The sequence below is a fragment of the Nicotiana tabacum genome, chromosome 8, assembly GCF_000715075.1.
Source record: "Nicotiana tabacum cultivar K326 chromosome 8, ASM71507v2, whole genome shotgun sequence".
NCBI classification, from domain to species: domain Eukaryota; kingdom Viridiplantae; phylum Streptophyta; class Magnoliopsida; order Solanales; family Solanaceae; genus Nicotiana; species Nicotiana tabacum.
In genome coordinates this window covers 196,225,667-196,244,165 of record NC_134087.1, presented here as the reverse complement: position 1 = coordinate 196,244,165, position 18,499 = coordinate 196,225,667, and the positions used below count along the sequence as shown (strand labels likewise).

Below are 18,499 nucleotides of genomic sequence, written 5' to 3'. Positions count from 1 at the left end.
GAAGCATTCGTGCCCCTAGAGGAAGTAGGTAGATCTGCCGCCGATTCGATATCTTGGCCTTCATTTTCTTGGCCCTCAACATCATCACCTTCTGCGTCCTCTCCAGTTCCCGAGAACTCAGAACTGGAACCAGAAGAATCGGTAGCATCAGGCGTGGCCGAAAGACCTTTTTTTGCGGCTAACTCCAACTTAAGGGCCTTAGAAATTTTGGCGTCAAAATCTGTGACACCCGCTTTGGCCTCTTCCAAGGTTTTTCTCATCATACTGGGGATGGTTATTCGCTCCGTCAAATCAGGAGCAATAATGTCTAAATCTTGCCAAATGCAATCTTCCTTCACAACAGGAATACTGGAAGGACGGATGGAAGAAGGATATCTGCCAACGACCCATGTACGACAGTTAGTAGAAAGAAACTTCTCTTCAAAATCTTTGGTGGTAATCAGGCTCTTTGGGACAATGGTACTCACTGTAGGGGGACCGTCATCGTCAGCTTTGTCTTTGTTCTTTGAAGAACTAGGTTTTCTTGAAGAGGATGCTATTTCTTATTAGTAAAAGAGTTTTATCTCTCAACGAAGGAAGTTGAGGAAAGGTTGAAGTCAGAAGATGAGTTGAGTAAAGGAAATCTTAGAAAATTTAGAGTGTTATGAAGTGTAAAATTAAGGAAGTAGATGCGTATAAGTAAAGGTTTAGGCGGCTAAATTCGTGGCCATAATTACCTCGATAACGACAAAAGTTATGCTGAATCATGGGATGACGCGTATTCAGGGAAATAAATTCGGAGTGACGTGCGTCTAATCAATCGTCAGAAGTCTCTCAGAGGGGATCAATGAAATTCCCGCCAAAAGGAACGTTTCTACCAACTTCCTGGTAACACAAAGTTATGTCACCAGAAAGCAGGGGGAATATGGTAAAATATGCTATGCTAAATAATTGTATAAGAACGTGACACGTGGAGCCAAAGGCAAAGGATAGCTGAAACCGAAGACAACTGTTCCGTTTGTTACCAGAAAGAATGATTCTCATAAAGATGCAATTAATGTCTGTTACCCGGTAGTATTTAATGGAGAATATTCTATAGCATTTAATACACTACTCGTTACAAAGAATTTATCATTCATGCCTGCCATTACACATTCTTCAATGGCCCTCATAACTGACATTAAAGAAGGGCATGATCCTAGGACCCTGTTCCCTAGGTACAACTATAAATTGTGAGCTCTATTATCATTGTAAGGGAGGAATTTTCTGAAAAACTTATGCTATAATCTATGCGAAACTTTATACAATTTTACTTTCTGACTTTTTGATTTCGTTACTGTTGTGCCCGGAAGCCTTGCTCCTGGAATTACTGTTTCTGCTATTTCATCTTCATCTCAAGGCTAAGTATTGCGTATTTCTTCAATTCTTTTATTATTTCAGGATCGAATTAATTCACTTGTCTAAAAACCGCTTATAAATTCAACTGTATTATTTTACGGATAAACACTTAGTATCAGCCAACATGAAAAGGAACCAATTACAAAATCTAATGATAAAAGTTAGGAAATTAAACAAACGAAATAATTATTTTTGTGTAAAGAGGGAATCTAAGCATGCAACACTTGACAAATCTCATAAAAGAGGGTAAGATGTGTTTTAGTATTATGATCCAAGATATAAATGGCATCGAAAAAAAGTAAAATAATAATAATTGAAAATAAATAAAAAATAAAAATTTGATTACGATAATCGAGAATAGTCTAACTAGTAAAAAAAAGATCTCAAGAGCCCTAGATGAACAACTTAAGCAACAATCAATAAGGTACATACTTGATCGTCCAAAAAATGATAAAATTGAATCCAAAAATAAAGAAGCTAGAAGAAGATTATCTTCAAGAATATCAATTCTTATAAACAGTCAAATTCGAATCAAGAGGGCCAATTCTCCAAAAATAAAATTTTCACTCTAAAAAAATAACACAAAAATTTTCAAATTAGTGGTAGCTTTAAAAAAAAGGAAGAAGTTGATGGTGGTTTACGGCTGAGGATAGTGATAATACTAGCGGTAAATGGTGAAAATGTAAGATCTACATAAAAGAATCTAACACGTGTTTTATCATGTCAGCACGAGGTGTTCAAAAGATGCAATATTCTTAATTGGAGGTGTCTATTTGATCACTAACTAAATTTGAATGTTTAACTGAAATATCGTGCCAAATTTAAAGGGCTATCTAAGTATTTCACCTTATACATGCGATCATTTTGAATGAACTCCAAACTTATGGGACTGTTTTGATCTTTTCTATTTGATACAAACCCCCTTCCACCCGCATATAAATCTTCCCTAGGGGGCTTATCGCTTAACGCTCTCTCTATTCTCATAAACCCTACCAAAAACCTTATCACCAAAGGGAAGAAAATGGCTTCCCTCTCCACTCCTTTAAGATACAGCAAAATGAATAGTCTTTTTCTACTAAGAAACACTTCATCTTCACTAACCTCAAAAAGGGTCACCTTAAATTCACTTTCCCATATCTTTACTGATAAATTCATTCCAAGAAATGGGCTTAAAGTTTCACAAATTCACAGCTTTACCACTTCTGTAACTCCATCAGCAGCAGTGTCGAATTGGGTTAATGGTAATTTTGGGTATAGTGTGAGGGCATTTAATGTGGCTGCTACTGCGTTTGTAGAATTAGAAGAAGAGTGTGATGTTGATAATGGGGTTGGGCTTGAGATATCAAAGCTGGGTATTTCTGAGGAAATTGTTTCTGCTTTGGCACAAAGGGGAATTACTTCTCTTTTTCCTATTCAGGTGTTTTTATTGAACTGTTATAATTTATTGTTATGTGACAAAAAAGACAGCATTTTTAGCTACTAATTTTGCTATATTAGTGTGTCTATTGATTGATGATATTCAAAATTCTATCTGAAAAAAATAGCATTTTTAATAGCCGTGGTGTCCGGCCCAGTTAATTTATGTGTAACTCGTCCGCCAAGGCTTGGACAAATGGTGAAGAAATCACGTAGTGTTTTTGCCTTAAAAAAGACAGCATTTTTTACTCTTAAGTTTGCTATATTTTGTGTGTATTTCATTGATGGTATTCAAGATTCTATCTGAAATAAAAAAGACGGCATCTTTAGCTCCCAATTTTGCTATATTTTTTGTGCTTTATTGATTGGTGGTATTCAAGATTCTATCTGAAAGGAAGAGGACAGCATTTTTAGCTCATGGTTTGCTATATTGGTGTATTCATTGATGGTATTCAAGTTTTTTGATAGAAAGAGTAGAGCTTAGACTTAGAGGGGTTCTCTGCACATGGGTCATTTCCGTCTGAGGAAAAAAGCATTTTTAACTCCTATTTTGATGTAAATTTGTGTGTTGATTGGTGGTGTTAACATATTTTTTTGAGAGAAAAGGGTAATTTAGAATATGAGGCTCTCTGCGCATGTGTCATTTGTTTTGGAAAAAGATAACAGCATTTGTACCTCCTAATTTTCTCTCTGTGTGTTTATATTTTATATAGAAAAGAGTGATTTGGAATTAAAGAGGGTTTTCTGCACATAGGTTTTATGCGGCTGTTCACTTCATCACAGTATTAATGCAGTTTGCACTAAAATTTGTACAAAAATCTGTCCAGGATTTCCTATGACTTCCACGAGGTCTTGTTTTTGCATTGGACAGTCTGAAGAAAGGGAAATGACTTGATGGAGGACACTCTCTCTGCATGTGAAGTTATTTAGGACTGATAAGTTAAAGCAGGCAATGGCATTAAGCCGATCGTTTAGAAGATATTGTAGTATATTCTTGTAAAGAATGTTGAGGTGTCAGGTGGGGAAGATCGTTCCTTACTTCTTATCGTTGTCGTTTTTTTGGTGAGCTTTCTGTTCAGAGTTTTGGTCTCCATATGCTTAGATTAATTTGGTCATATAGTGCAATGCAGGCCCTTAAACGCAGTGGCGGAGCTACCTTTAGTGAAGGGGGTTCAGTTGAATCCCCTTTGCCGAAAAATTGCACTGTGCAAAAAGGGTAAAGACAAATTCTTTTTTATACATAAACTATTGAATCCCCTTGACAAAGGTTCATATCTTAGGTGTGACGTTTTTACATTTTTTAATGCTCTTACTGAAGTTTTTGGCTTCCCTACTGCATACACACAAATGGGGGAAACTTAAGTTTGTCTTTCCAACCTACATATTTTCATTTGGTTTTGGTTTCTAATCAATTGAAAATCTGCGGAACAATTTCTGATTCTAGAATCTTTTCATTTTGGTTTGTATCAGAAAGCTGTTTTGGAACCAGCAATGCAGGGGTCGGACATGATTGGCCGAGCTAGAACTGGAACTGGAAAGACACTAGCTTTTGGCATTCCTATCATGGATAAGATCATCAAATTCAACAACAAAAAAGGGTTGTTCACTCTGTTCTTCTTTGTAGAATTTATTTTAGTAATAGTTAAATATGGTAGTAGCATTGAATATTATCACATCGTAAGTTTGTCAGAGAGATATTGATGATTCTTTATTTGATTCTGCTTATTTGTTGAGAATAAGAAATTCGTTAAAATTGAAATTCTTTTTGGTTATTCTAAACTATACAGACGGGGAAGAAACCCTTTAGCATTGATCTTGGCTCCCACTAGAGAACTTGCACGCCAGGTGGAGAAAGAATTTTATGAATCTGCTCCCGGTTTGGATACACTGTGTGTTTATGGTGGTGTCCCCATTCAACGCCAAATGAGTACTCTTCAAAGGGGTGCAGACATTGTTGTTGGAACACCTGGTCGAATCATTGATCTGCTGAAGAGGAGGTCCTTAAATTTATCAGAAATCCAGTTCGTTGTTCTAGATGAAGCTGATCAGATGCTTAATGTGGGCTTCGCGGAGGATGTTGAAACCATTCTTGAAAATGTTCGGCAGAAACATCAGACGATGATGTTTTCAGCCACAATGCCAAGTTGGATAATGAAAATTACCAACAAGTTCTTGAAGAAGCCAATTCACATTGATCTTGTGAGGCCGCTTTTCTCACCATGTGGACAGGCCTTCTGTCTTATTTTTATTGAGTACCCTAGAGGTTTTTATGCTAAATAATTATGTGTAAATGTGTGTGCAGGTAGGGGATTCTGACCAGAAATTAGCCGATGGCATTTCCTTGTATTCAATTGCTTGTGAGATGCGTCAGAAACCAGCAGTTCTTGGACCCTTAATATCAGTATGAATCTATAACCTAAGTCTCTTTTCAGTTCTACTTCATATCTAACCTATTGATCTAGTGTCATTGCATGTTGTTGCTATCCACCTAAGGAGTAAAATGATTTCTTTTTTTTTTTCAAGACTGAGCATCTATTTGTTCTTCAGGAGCATGCAAAAGGAGGCAAGTGTATTGTGTTTACCCAAACAAAGCGTGATGCTGATAGATTGGCGAGTGCAATGCAAAAAACTTTGAGATGTGAAGCTTTGCATGGGGATATCACGCAAAGCCAGAGGGAGAGAACTCTGTCCGGTTTCCGACAAGGTCAATTCAATGTATTAGTGGCCACTGATGTTGCTGCTCGAGGACTTGATGTACCTAATGTTGATCTGGTTGGTCTTTCATTCTTTTAATTGCCTGATTACTTAACAATGCTTCAGTCATATCTCATTCCTTGCCTTCCCTTCTGTTTCCACTTTCTGAAGGGAAAAAACGGGGAAGGAAAATATAGCTGATCTGATAAGGAGCATTTTGTGTGCTCCGATAACTCATCAGTATGGGACAACACCATTCACACCTTTCTAGAATCCAGCACATCACCTATAATACCGGCTTGCATGTTTATGGAATCTTAGAAAGTTTAGGACACAAAATCTAAATGAAATTTATGCTAAAACATATAAGCAGTGCAACATGGATACTTACGTGTTTTAGGATCATGTAAAAGGCATTGTATCTTGAGATAAATTTCACATGTACAGAGTGGACAGCCAAAAAAAGCACTTTTGAATATCCTTTGAGAGACAAACCGACTATTTGTTAAGAATATAAGTAAATATTTTATCAACGAGAGAAATGTGCACCAAGAGAGTGCTACAATGTCTTGACAAAAGCTGTATGTCTAGTGAGCTCAAAAGGCTGTGAAATCCTCTTGGCCATCTACCTTTTCTAGTTTAAACCAAAAGTATGAGGCTTATAAGCATCTACCTTTTATTCTGTCTAATCAGAGCCAACCCCTCGAATTCTTCCCGAAATTTTCACTTTCAGACTGGCGAGTGGCTTCCAGATCAATATTAGTAGCTCTTCCTCTAGGCATCCCTCCAATGCCAGCAACTCAGCTGTCGTTCGAGGCATTATCCACTCCATTCCCAGTAAAGATAGGAATGTTTCCGCTGTTCATTAGTTATTTTGCAGTGCCATAACAGCTAGTCACTGCTTCCTCCCTTGTTTCCCACTTGAAGCATTGCTTTACATGATTATCTGCCTCATTTTTGACTTCGCCTTGTGTCGCAATACCTTGTTTGTGCCACTATGTGGAGAAAGCATACTCTAGTAGGATGGTATAGCATGTCAAACTTGCCCAATTTCTCACCAATCGGACATGTATCATCAGGTTAATCAAATGATTTCCCAGAATTCATTGAGTTTCACAAGCGGCTGAATTACAAGAACAAAGCTCTGATCATTAGATTCTCTTCTGAAGTTCACAATTCAGCTATATTCTTTACCAGCTATACTAAAACCTGAGCAACAGAGCATTCTGTTTAGTAACTCTATGTTGCTATGATCCTTCAAAATGCTGTCGCGTCCGTGTCGGATCCTCCAAAAAGTCATGAATAGCCATGCAACTTTTCATTCGGTGATTATGCAATGACTATAAGGAAAGCTACCCCCCCCCCCCCCAAACAAAAAAAAAGAGTAATGTGTTCATACCTTAAGTTTTAGAGTGTTTTCTTATTTCAGTTTGCTTTTTGTCTTTTGCTATCTGAAGTTAAAGTAGAGATTTTGGTGCTCAGGTGATACATTATGAACTTCCGAACTCTTCAGAGATCTTTGTTCATCGATCTGGTCGAACCGGACGTGCTGGGAAGAAAGGAAGTGCCATTCTCATGCATTCCTCAAAACAGCACAGGGATTTGAAAGGTATTGAACATGATGCCGGGTGCAGATTTACTGAGGTAAGGGTGCTTATACCTTACAGTTTCACTTTTAAAAATCCTCATTCATATTTGTTGACATTTTCACTTATGGAGAACTGGAGGATGCAATAGATGCATGTTGAGCTACTATACCTGTTAGAGTAGATTGTTATACTTGTGTTCTGGTACTCGCATAATGTTCTGGTACTCGCTATGCAGATTCCTCTCTTTTTCTACGCATTAAAATATTTCAATTATTAACTTTTTAATTACTTTTTTCTTCTATCTATATCACTGGTTATTTAAAGTTAAACTATATGTATAATCCAATTACGGGATTATCTGAATTGGAAAAGAATGCTGAAAATCGAATTATTTGTCACAGGATCCACTTATATCAATTTTCTAATTAGGGACACAAACTTCTTACTTTACACTACCTTATCAGAGACTTCCTATTTTGAACCAATCTTGCAAGGAGTTGCAATCATATTCCTTTGTCAAAACATTGCATTTGTGATATTCTTTGGTGCTTCTAATTTTCTTGAATTGCTGAAGTCGAACACGAGCCAGTTGGAATATTCTATATACACTGGTGTACAGAATTATTATCTCATCGAATTATTTTCTCTGCATGTACTTGCTGAAAATAGCTCCCAAGTATTAAAGTAGAGGCTGGAGCAGCAGACATGTATAGTGACATGGGCAAAGGCAGCGACCGCTTTGGCTCCTATGGAGGCACCATGCGTAGTCGATCTGGTGATTTTGGTGGAAGTCGTTCTGGTGGCTATGGAAATAAAGGCAGCAGATTTGGTGGAGAAGGCGCTTCATCTTCTCGAACAGGTGGATACAGTGGAACTGGTTCTGGAAGATCAGGGGGTGGCTATGGTGGAACTAGCTCAGGCAGCTCAGGAAAGTTTGGTGGTTCTGGAGGATCAAAACGTTTGGGTGGTTTCCGTAACTTTGGTTCTGGCCGTTCAAGTAGATTTGGAGATTCACAGTCTGACCGCAATAACCGTTCAAGCCGTTTTGATGACTTCGGAGATGGCAAGGATAGTGGTGATCAGAGTTCAGGGAGGAACTCCATTTCAAGGCAAGTTTCATTCTTCTTTCTTGATTAATTTTAAATGGATGTGCTTAACGGTGACTTGTATACTCCGCAGAAGCATCTTCCAACAAGTGTAGATACTTTAACCACTGAACACAAAATGTTGAAAAGAAGATTAAAAAATACTGAGTCTGTAGGATGTTACGCTCGTAATGGGTGGTTTTTATAGGGTCCAATACAGTGGCGTAGCCACATAGAGTGAAGGGGTTGAACACCGTTCATTGGAAAATTATATTCCCTCCGTTTCAATTTATGTGAGCCTATTTCCTTTTTAGTCCGTGCCAAAAAGAATGACCCCTTTCCTTATTTGGAAACAATTTACCTTTACAAAATGATTTATAGCCACACAAAATATATTTGCCTCATTTTACACCATAAGATCAAAAGTCTTCTCTCTTTTCTTAAACTCCGTGCCCAGTCAAATGGGTTCACATAAATTGAAACGGAGGGAGTACTATGTATATAGGCCAAAAATTACTTTTTATAAATATATATTAAACCTTCTAACACCTTTTGCAAAATTCCTGGCATCGCCACTGGTCCATTATGCACGTATTGGAGGGAACTAACATTGTTGATGTGACGCTATTAGGGCCATATGCATGTAGTTGTTTTGTCTACTATGCTGTATTTCATTATACATTGGAGAGGAAAAGTTAATTGGGGGTAGGGTGGGACGTTAAGTGAAAATCTGATCCATAATACCACAGTCAAAAAGTTGTGATAATGTCATGCTGCCTCCATCATAGGAGGCTCCTTAGGTTTTAACTTTAGGATTGTGTTCTCATGTAATTTGCTTTGGTTGGTTCAGGAGGCGTGCCCCCTGGGACTTCTCCATTAATAGATGAAGGTGCAGCTGAACTCCGGCTCTGAATCGTGTGTATTGATTACAAAGGTGCTGTATTTAGAGTGCAGATGATACAACTCTTTACTATATTTGAAGTCCATATAAATAGCACTTCAGTATCCACTTGGTCTCAAAAGGCACCCACGCGATCTATAAAGGAATGTTCTTCGCTGTGTTTATGATTTTTTCATCTCAAGCTTGAGATGCATCAATTTTGCCAGAGCTCATGAATGGTACTAGGTATTACTTATTGATGTTCTTGATGTTCTGTATTCAGTTTCTATAAATTCTGTACTAGCCTAGCCTTTGTAAAACTAACCATTGTATGTTGGACGTACTGAATTCTCATATCGATAGGAGAAAAGGTTCACAGTGGAAAGTGTACTTTGAGTTTTTCTATTCTATTGGAATACTGACTATTGTGCTGTATAACTTTATGCTGTGTGAATCTTTACGCTCTCGGAGAACAAATTAGCTACAATTTATATTGTTATCATGTCAAATTATGTGTGAAAATAACTTTCCTAGAAGCATTTGATTTTTTTCGGCCTAAAACTGTTCGGTAATATTTATTTCATGTAGAATAAGAATGCTCATTCAGCTGGAAAAACTATTTTCACTCAGCCAAAATCGCAGTTAGAAAAAAGGTTGACATCAATTTTAGGAAGTGAATGTACTCTCAATACCACCTTAAGCACAATGGCTGTATTAAAGCACAAAAGTGGTCAACATACTCATTTATGATAGTTCTCAACTACGTGAACAAAAATGAGAAGAAATGTTTGAAACTTTGAGCGACGTCTCAGATTTTTGTTACATTGACCAGTGAATGAATTTTTTCTTCTCAACCAGCTAGAATAAACTTGGGTATAGTAGGGTATTTGTTCTAGTGCTACCAAAATCACAAGGATAAAGAGAGTTTATGTTCTCGTGTACATAAACCTGCTGTTGATCTGCTTTGTTGGCTAAAGTTCCTGCCCTAGTGCACCAGTTCTGTAATTTAGCTTGGCTGAACATATCAGTAGTGCAATGTCTCCACGTTTATCGCACAATAGTTCTGCTATTTTTCTCTGTAACAGCTTCAAGAAGCTTGTACATCCATCTATCTAGCATGCCTATCACAAAACGAATACTAATATGTCAGTGTGTTTGAATGTAGAAGATTTCTGACTGAGGCTGAGTAACAGTTAAATTTCTTCTTCAAGAAACAATTTACAGGGTAAATGCCAGTCAAGAAAAAGATTTTAAGACGCGTACACCAAAAGCATTATGAAAAAGTAATTCATCGATTCTTAATTAGTAAGACACTTCTTAGCTCGAGCGTAAATAAAGAGAAACAATGACAGTCCCAAATCTATCACTGCCATAACATCAGCAAAAAATTCTGTATCGCACTTGATAGCAAGAATGATATATAACCTAGTCGCTTCCAGATGTTGTGGTCTATAAAAATATCAGCAAATGATCACAACCAAAAAAAAAAAAGGTTTAAACACAAATTCCTCGCATGATAACTGGGAAAAAGAGATCCGAATACTTGAGACTATTGGAGAAGGATTTCCCCCTAGGAGTTAGCATTCAGCTCTTGATATATGGGTGGCGAGGAAGAATAAAAATAAGCCCAAGTTCCACAATTTCTCACAACAAAAATATTGCTTACACTTTTTGTACAACTTCGGAAATGATTTTTAACTTCTTCAAGATATTCAAGTCAAGAGCCTTGAATTCAACTATATAAGGAGTATTTCGAAAAGAAGAATAAAATGAATTAGCAGGGACTTATGCCTTATTAGTGGGGTTTCACCTTATCTAAATCCTACAGCTAAGTGTTAAAGACAAACCTGTTAAGGCAAATGTCCCACCCAAAACTGCACAGAGCCGAGTGATAAGGTGCAGAAAACTACGACGTTCTTCTCTGATGGTCACGGTAATTGGTGATAAATCATATAAGAAGTATACAGCTGCATATAGTGACAAAAGACATCCAGTGAACAGCGAAATACAGCAAGAGGAAAAGGGAAAAGGGTAGCTTAAACTCACCTGGCCATGTCCGATCAAACTCATTGATGGGAGAAAAGTACTCCGTCACAGAAAATTGATTAGTTGGTAAAACTTCTTTTGATATATACCTATACTCAGTTGGAACAACCTACATGACAAAAACCAGAACATCAAAATATGGAAGCACAAGAGCACATCCAGAAAAAAAAAGTCATTGTGACTCAAGACTTATCTTTTGGCCAAAAGTTCACAAGGAAAAGTAAGCGAACCAGGATGCATGTTTCAACTAATGTTCCTTGTCAACACTGTTAGATTGTTTGAACTGTCTCATCTAAGTCTAAGCTTGTTAGAAAGGAGACACACTAATTTTTTAAGTCTACAATATGCTCACCCACGTCCAGACTTGATTTTTTTCTTGAGCCACATACATGGAAATAGTTTTGTCAAGGAGCAGCAGTGAGACTTGAATCCAAGCCCTCTCTCAATTTTGTAAATTCTCATCGAAGAAATTAAGTCGCTAGAGAGGAAACATTGTTTATTTTAGCTTTGCAACATACAAATCCCTAAATGGATTAAAAGGGGTTGGCCTACTGGAGAGATCTTTCACCTCCAACCATGAGGTTACTGGTCCAAGTCATCAAGGCACAAAAAGTGGAAAACCCCACTGATGGCCCATGGGAAGGGAGGTTTCGGTCGGGTTTAACATTTCAAAAAGAAGTACAAATCCACTAAAAGTTTTTAACACGTATGGTATGCTGAAAAAAGATTTCGATGCTCAGGGTAGCTGGTAGCATGAAAAAATTCCCCCTAGTCATAAAACCGTGGCGTTAAACGGAAATAATAAAAATAGACACTGTTAACAGTGACATATCCCAATCCCAAAACAATTGCCACCTTGCTTTTTCAGTTGATAGTGGATTTTTTTCCCCGATGAAGTTGATTGTGGATATAACTATGTCTAAAGCAGCAAAGCGGTGAATGTATGCACTATTTCGATGATCCAGCGAGTAATTTTTTTGCAAGGAGTATTAAAGCTAATAAAGCAACTTTGGACGGCATACTTCATGCTATGTAATTATCCAAGAAGGTGCAATTTCATGATTCCTTTTCTTCTCTCATTTTATTTTTATCAGTAAAAAGCTATAATACAATTCATGCTATGTGATTATACAACAAGGTGCCCTTTCATGATTCCTTTTCTTTTTTCTTTTTTTTGAATTGGTAACTATTGTATATATTATAAAAATCAGTACATAGGTGCCCTTTCATGATTCCTTTTCTTTTTTCTGTTTTTAGGATAGTAGGTTTGATGCCATTTTAATCTTTAAAAGCCAACAATTGCAGATATTTAGCCTTGGTGGAGAACAAGGATAATTAGGTCCCTATTATAAAGGAAAAGGATGCAGATTTACAGACTCTAATTCAAGTTAGATCTCATATACCACAACATAACCCAGACAAATAACTCAAGTATGCAACCATAAGTACAAGTTTATTCATCTCACCACTTTAAGAAAAATGGTCATGGGTCCTTACTAAGAGTAAAAAAAGAAAAGAAAGAAAGTATGTCAAGGCTATGTTTGAATGCTCTAAGAGTTCAAACTAAACACTGGATTAGATCTCCATAACTAACAATGAAGGCTATACCACAAACCTTAATAAAATATTTGAATGTGCCACTTGCTCCACGCAGAATTCGCGATGTTCCATCAAGCGGGTTATGAATACCTGGATATTTGGGCCCAAATGACAAATCATGGATGATATGGCTTACATTGACATGAGTAGACCCTTCAAAAATCTGCATTTTCAAAAGATACAAATAAGAGTGAGAAAATAAACTGGTAAGAAAAGAGAAAGCAAGGATCCTTTAGATGCCTCTGTAACATGCAAGCTTTGAGAAGAGCTTGATGTACTTCAGAACAGGGATTAAAATAAAAATGAAAAAATTTCTGCACTCAGACCCTTAAGAAATGTGGTATTCCTAATTTCTCTATACCTGTTTCACAAGCTATCTAGGAGCTCGTTGTACAACTAAATGATCATAGATCAAACCACAAGCAAAATTTAAAAAGTAGCTTCAGCACAATCTTCCTTTTGTCATGCACCAGTACAAAATAACTAGCAAGTTTTATTGACAAAGCAGAACTTCCACTTTAGTTCAACCACCTATATAATATGATATAACACCAAAAGCCGAAGTAAAAAACTGTCTTAAAATCCTTTGGGAGGGTTACTGCCCCAGTTTCTTAAATGAAATCGTTTTAGCATCTTCCAACTATACCGTCAAAATTTTACGGATTATAACTTCTCAGACTATTTAACCTGATAGCTGATACCTTAGAATAGAACAAAGTTCAATGGAGTATACGCATTTTCCAACAGTAATCGTGTATGTCCATAAAATCTACAAGAAGAATTATAAAATATCAACAGAGCTGACCATTTGAGCAACAAAAATGTTCAATCCGTGAACGGATATGTGGAAATTCCCAGCAACCCGCTGGACATCCAATACACCATACACCTGCATGGAACAATGTAATCATCAGTTAAATGCAACACCGCCATCACTTAGTTAGCCGAAGTGGCAGTAGATTTTAAGGCCCAAAGAGAGAAAGATATTGAGAGAGAGAGGGAGAGGAGGGGGAGGGGGGGGGGGTTACAAATACGAGAACAAGCATAAGCAGAACTGCCAAAAACATACCCTGCATCCTTCCCCAACAGTCATTGCTTGCTTAACCTTCTTGATCATATTTTCAGATTCTTCATCAATGCCCTGAAGATGGATCTTATCCGAATCTTCTTGATGGTCTTTGTGCACATCTGGTAAAAATTATTTCTTAAAACAATGTAATCAATACATAGGAGATTAATACTCAAATGTGTTATGCAAGTTAGAGCTCAAAATAATCAACTGATATATCTGTATAAACGGAATTTCTCAAGTTATTAGTTTTTTGGCAAGTTGGATCCATTTATCCACTGCCAGAAAAAGAGAATTTGATAAAAGTCATTGAGGTCCAACAAAAATAAAATATATTTGTCAAGAAATTTACATTAACATGATCGAGGGCCAAGGTCGCACTAAGCAGGTTTAAAGCATAAGCATACAAGCATTTAACTTGGACTCGGATAAGGAGAAGCAGACAGTTAAACTAGTGCTACGACCCAAAGGCAGAAGAACCAAAGACATTACCGTGTTTATGAGCTTCGTGTTCCTTCTCAACAAGGTCTGACAAATATTCGGTGCCAATGATATGGCCATCACTGTTTAAGCGAAGCTGCAAAACTTTCAACCTTAATTGCCAAAAGGGCATGGAGAAAAGGATATGCATGGGCATGCATATGCTGTAGACTGCATGTGAAAATAAATGCCAATTCGAACAAAAAGAAAATTACATCATCCACTACTCCTATAATCTAGGAAACAGAAGACAAATAACAAATTTCTTCATCGTTCATCCTCTCTTTCAGTTTTACAAAGTTTGCAAAGAGAAATTCAGTAAACTAACAGAATGAAACCAGGAAGGTGGGGAATGCTGGGGTAGGTCTATTCAGATTTGTAAGTTTAGGACTTCCAGAAGCTCTAGACAGCTAATACCAACTACCAAGTTAAGAAAGAGTGAGAAATGTTGGGTAAATTACACTGACATTCCTAATTGTCAGGTTACAATGAGAGACCAGGTGATAGAGAATCATAATAGTTGTCCTAAATATTGTCAGACATCAATTTTTTCTTAGGAAACCACAGTAGGGTTGCAATTTACTAGTATAAAGCCTCTACCGCCTCTCTCGTCTCCATATCTACACTACACCAAGAATATTGATGTTTTGGACAAACCTCACACCCAAAAAGTTTCTTGTTAGTATTGCTAAGAGTTCCTAAAATCTTCTACTCAAACTAGCTTAAGCTATTGACAACAAATATGAATTGTTAGCGGGAAATACAAGAAAAGTAAAAAGGTCAATCTTTTAACATATATCTCTTTTGTGTTGGTAAGTTTTCCTTTTCGCCTTTCACTATTAAGAGAAATTGTTTTGCAGTATCAATACTACTTAAAGAAGTTACTAATCAATGTAATTTTAGAAGGTAGGAGGAGGATAAGTAATTATGACAAACTAATGGACATAAAAGTATTACCCATAATCTAAAGCTTGGCACAGCCCCCCCAACCACGCAAAAAGATAAGAGAGAAGAAGAAAAAGAATTGCTACATGACAAACTAAAAACAAGTTAACAATATTTTTGACTGGAAATGCACCAGAATAATCTGTGTTGACTACTGTAGCTCCAATAGCATGACAACAAATACATTCAGCCCATAAAATTTAGTCCATTTAAGGTGTAAAAGTTTATCGATTAGAATCCATAACTAATTATGATCATAATCTTCTTTTTTTCTTTGAAACAGTAAGAAACAAAATTTACTAAAACTAACAACTAAAGGTGTTATGCATTACCCTGTACTGCAAAACATGGTCATTTTGTTTTCAGTTTGATTGGCAGCGAAAAATTTTCATCAGTCACAGTAGACCAATTACCTTCCATATGTTTGTATCAAGATCTACTTCATGCTTCCCCGACATATCAATAGCATCCACACTTAGAACTACCAAAAAGAATAAACTGATCAACCGCTGAAACATTACGAGCAAAATATTAACTGAGAAAAGTGAAACTCGAATTAGAATAAACAAACATGGACAGCAAGTAGAAAATATTGTCCTACCATCACAAGGTAAAGAGGGGAATGTCATATTTATGTGAATGGGAAGAGTTTCTCCACGTTTCAAGTCAACAGCCATCTGCACAGAGCGATAGAGGAAGTCAAAGCACAAACTTACTTCAAATGAGCTAGATTAAGCTAAACCTGAAGAAAGTTACACTAAGGAGACGTAAAATACCTGATGAACCGTATCTATATTAAGATAGTAACTAAGTTCATGCAAGAATAATGTTGCCATGATAACCAGACCCACAACCGAAACTGGTAAAGAAAAGAAGGAAAGAGTAAAGTTAGTAAAAGAATCAAACCCAAGCAAAATACAGACAAAATAAGCAAGAAATTCTACATGTTCATTCAAAAGTAATGCTAATCAGTGAAAAGTTAAGAGTGGATTGTTCATCGCAAAGCTGGGCTATATGTAAAACAGATAACTCAAAAATATTTAATGGTTAGCACAGTCAGGTAAAGTTAAGTTCCAGTTTTCACCTACATAGACATTGTAGCATGCACCATAGATAGGTTGCATTCTCGTAACCCTTTACTTTACGATATACTCCCTCCTACAATTTATGTGTCACCGTTTGACTAGGTACGGAGTTTAGAAAGAAAGGAAGACTTGATATTGTGTGGCTATAAATCATCTCATTAAGCGTAAAAGAACTTTAAAGTGAAATTATTTCTAAATATAGAAAAGTGACATTCTTTTTGGGACAAACTAAAAAGGAAAGAGTGCCACATAAATTGGGACTGAGGGAGTAGTTATCTTTTTCTTTTGTTTAAAAGTCACATCATCACGATAATGAAGAGAAAAACAATTGCGGAGGGTGGCAGAAAAAGATATTCCCACATTAAGAAGTGGAAGTTGTGCTACTCAACAATAATAAATTGTCTTGGTCATTTCATGACTAAGATAAAGAAAGTAGTTCCAATATCTGATACTCGCATATGCTTAAAACCTACGCTTCAAACTAGTTCAGGTTTCAGATGAAATCCACCTAAAATCAGCTCAAAACTCTCCAATATCTAACTGATTTTTTCTCATCTTTTTGGAATTAGCTCCCTCGGGTATCAAAAAAATAAAAACAATTGAGAATGAATACAAAGAATCAATCAACAATACATCAATGAACTATACCTCAATCTTAGGTTAGTTAAGATTGGCTATAGGAATCCTAATTGTATCCGTTCCACTCAATACAGGCCCATTTTATACCCCAAAGAAGAAGCAAAGGAATAAAAAATGATTTAAGTTATATACACCGATAGTGGTAAGTTCAATTTAACTGACCGCAGGGATCCCCTCCTGCTTACCCACCCACCGTAAACGATTACTACCAGACTCGGAATGCAAATGAGATGAAAAAGACCATCATTGGGGCAAACGATATACTAGCTTCGGTTATGGCATAACCAAATAATTCTTTTGCCAATGATGGATTTCGTGCCACGGAATGAATCGAGGAACTACGGACGTTTTCGAAGAAGATTTACCTGTTATTGTGAATCAACTTAACCTGATGGTGTAAAAAATCTATACACTGACAATGCACAAAACTAAAGGTTAAGAATGAATACCGAGGGCGCCAGACTTGGTTTTCTGCAACAAATGATCTTCAGCACGTGGAAATGCATCAATAGCTCTTAATGCTTGCTTCACTCTCATCTTCTTCTTTTTTTCTCTCCTTTTATTCCCAATATTTGATAATGCTGTTCAAATTAATCAAGCAATCAATTAACAATTGAACTATGCGTAAACATTTTGCTCTAATCAAGCTCAATTCATTAAAACCCCTAGCTTTACTTGTAAATAACTACGTCATTTCAAATTAAGACTAATTTAGGAAATAAAATGACCGTATGAAGCTAAACTTCCATCATTTTTCATTTTATAAGAAATTGAAATTAATTAATTTGCAATACCCAATGGACCAAACGCTGTTAAAATTTAGAGAGAGAGAGAGAGAGCGTGCACCTGTAAGGGAGAGAGACGAGAGAGAATGGGCCTGGAAAACAAGAATCCGATCTCCGATGGAAATTCAGAAAATAGGAGGAAGAATAAGAGATTCAAAAAGTGACTGTTTATTTCATGGGCCCTTTAGTGGACTACGGTTTTGGGAAAATGATATTAAATAGTTCATAGCCGAAAAAAAATTATTTTTATATATTTTTAGATTTATATATATACATTTTTGTGTTACATATAAAAATTATATAAATTTTATATATTTTTGCGACTTTCGAATATAAATAATTTATATCGCCCGTAAGCCCAATTGAAATGTTGTGTGTTTGTGTGATTATTTCTCACCTTTTAATTCCTCCCCCTATAAATAGAAGTTATAAAGTTAGAATACCTCGAGACTTCCTAAACTTGACACGTTTTCCCCGTGAACTTGGCCATTTGATATAATGATATCTACCAAAATAGATGGTACATTCTATAGGCACATTTATAGACCAACAATATTATATGTGATGAATATTAGATAGTTAAAGTCCAATTTATCCATGGTTAGAAGATAGTTCTTATTAAAAATAAAAATATAACATATTCATTATCATTTACTACCCATGATTAATAGTTATTATTGTAATATTATAACTGATCTTTTATTAATATTCATACAAAATCATCTTTGATTAGCTATTAATGACTTTTGAATTCTTTTGTTCAAATTATTATTATTCGTTAGTAATAGCCTTGAATGGCTTTGGAAGTTA

General features: G+C 36.3%; 2 protein-coding genes across 2 annotated transcripts; one reads left to right on the top strand and one right to left on the bottom strand.

Moving 5' to 3' along the window:
* Positions 1-2,339: 2,339 nt before the first annotated feature.
* On the top strand, positions 2,340-9,550 carry LOC107806489 (DEAD-box ATP-dependent RNA helicase 53, mitochondrial). Its single transcript, XM_075220025.1, has 8 exons — positions 2,340-2,794; positions 4,264-4,391; positions 4,581-4,992; positions 5,096-5,194; positions 5,341-5,565; positions 6,970-7,131; positions 7,746-8,185; positions 9,012-9,550. The coding sequence occupies exons 1-8, from the start codon at positions 2,399-2,401 to the stop codon at positions 9,046-9,048; spliced, it is 1,899 nt and encodes a 632-aa protein (XP_075076126.1). The 5' UTR covers positions 2,340-2,398; the 3' UTR covers positions 9,049-9,550.
* A 241-nt stretch (positions 9,551-9,791) lies between these two features.
* On the bottom strand, positions 9,792-17,887 carry LOC107800400 (uncharacterized). Its single transcript, XM_075220024.1, has 12 exons — positions 17,751-17,887; positions 17,354-17,485; positions 15,957-16,039; positions 15,782-15,857; positions 15,594-15,661; positions 14,248-14,332; positions 13,756-13,874; positions 13,492-13,575; positions 12,703-12,849; positions 11,088-11,196; positions 10,889-11,008; positions 9,792-10,162 (listed from the first exon to the last, which is right to left on the bottom strand). Exons 2-12 carry the CDS (start codon positions 17,439-17,441, stop codon positions 10,089-10,091), a joined length of 1,053 nt encoding a protein of 350 aa, XP_075076125.1. The 5' UTR covers positions 17,442-17,485; positions 17,751-17,887; the 3' UTR covers positions 9,792-10,088.
* Positions 17,888-18,499: the final 612 nt, after the last annotated feature.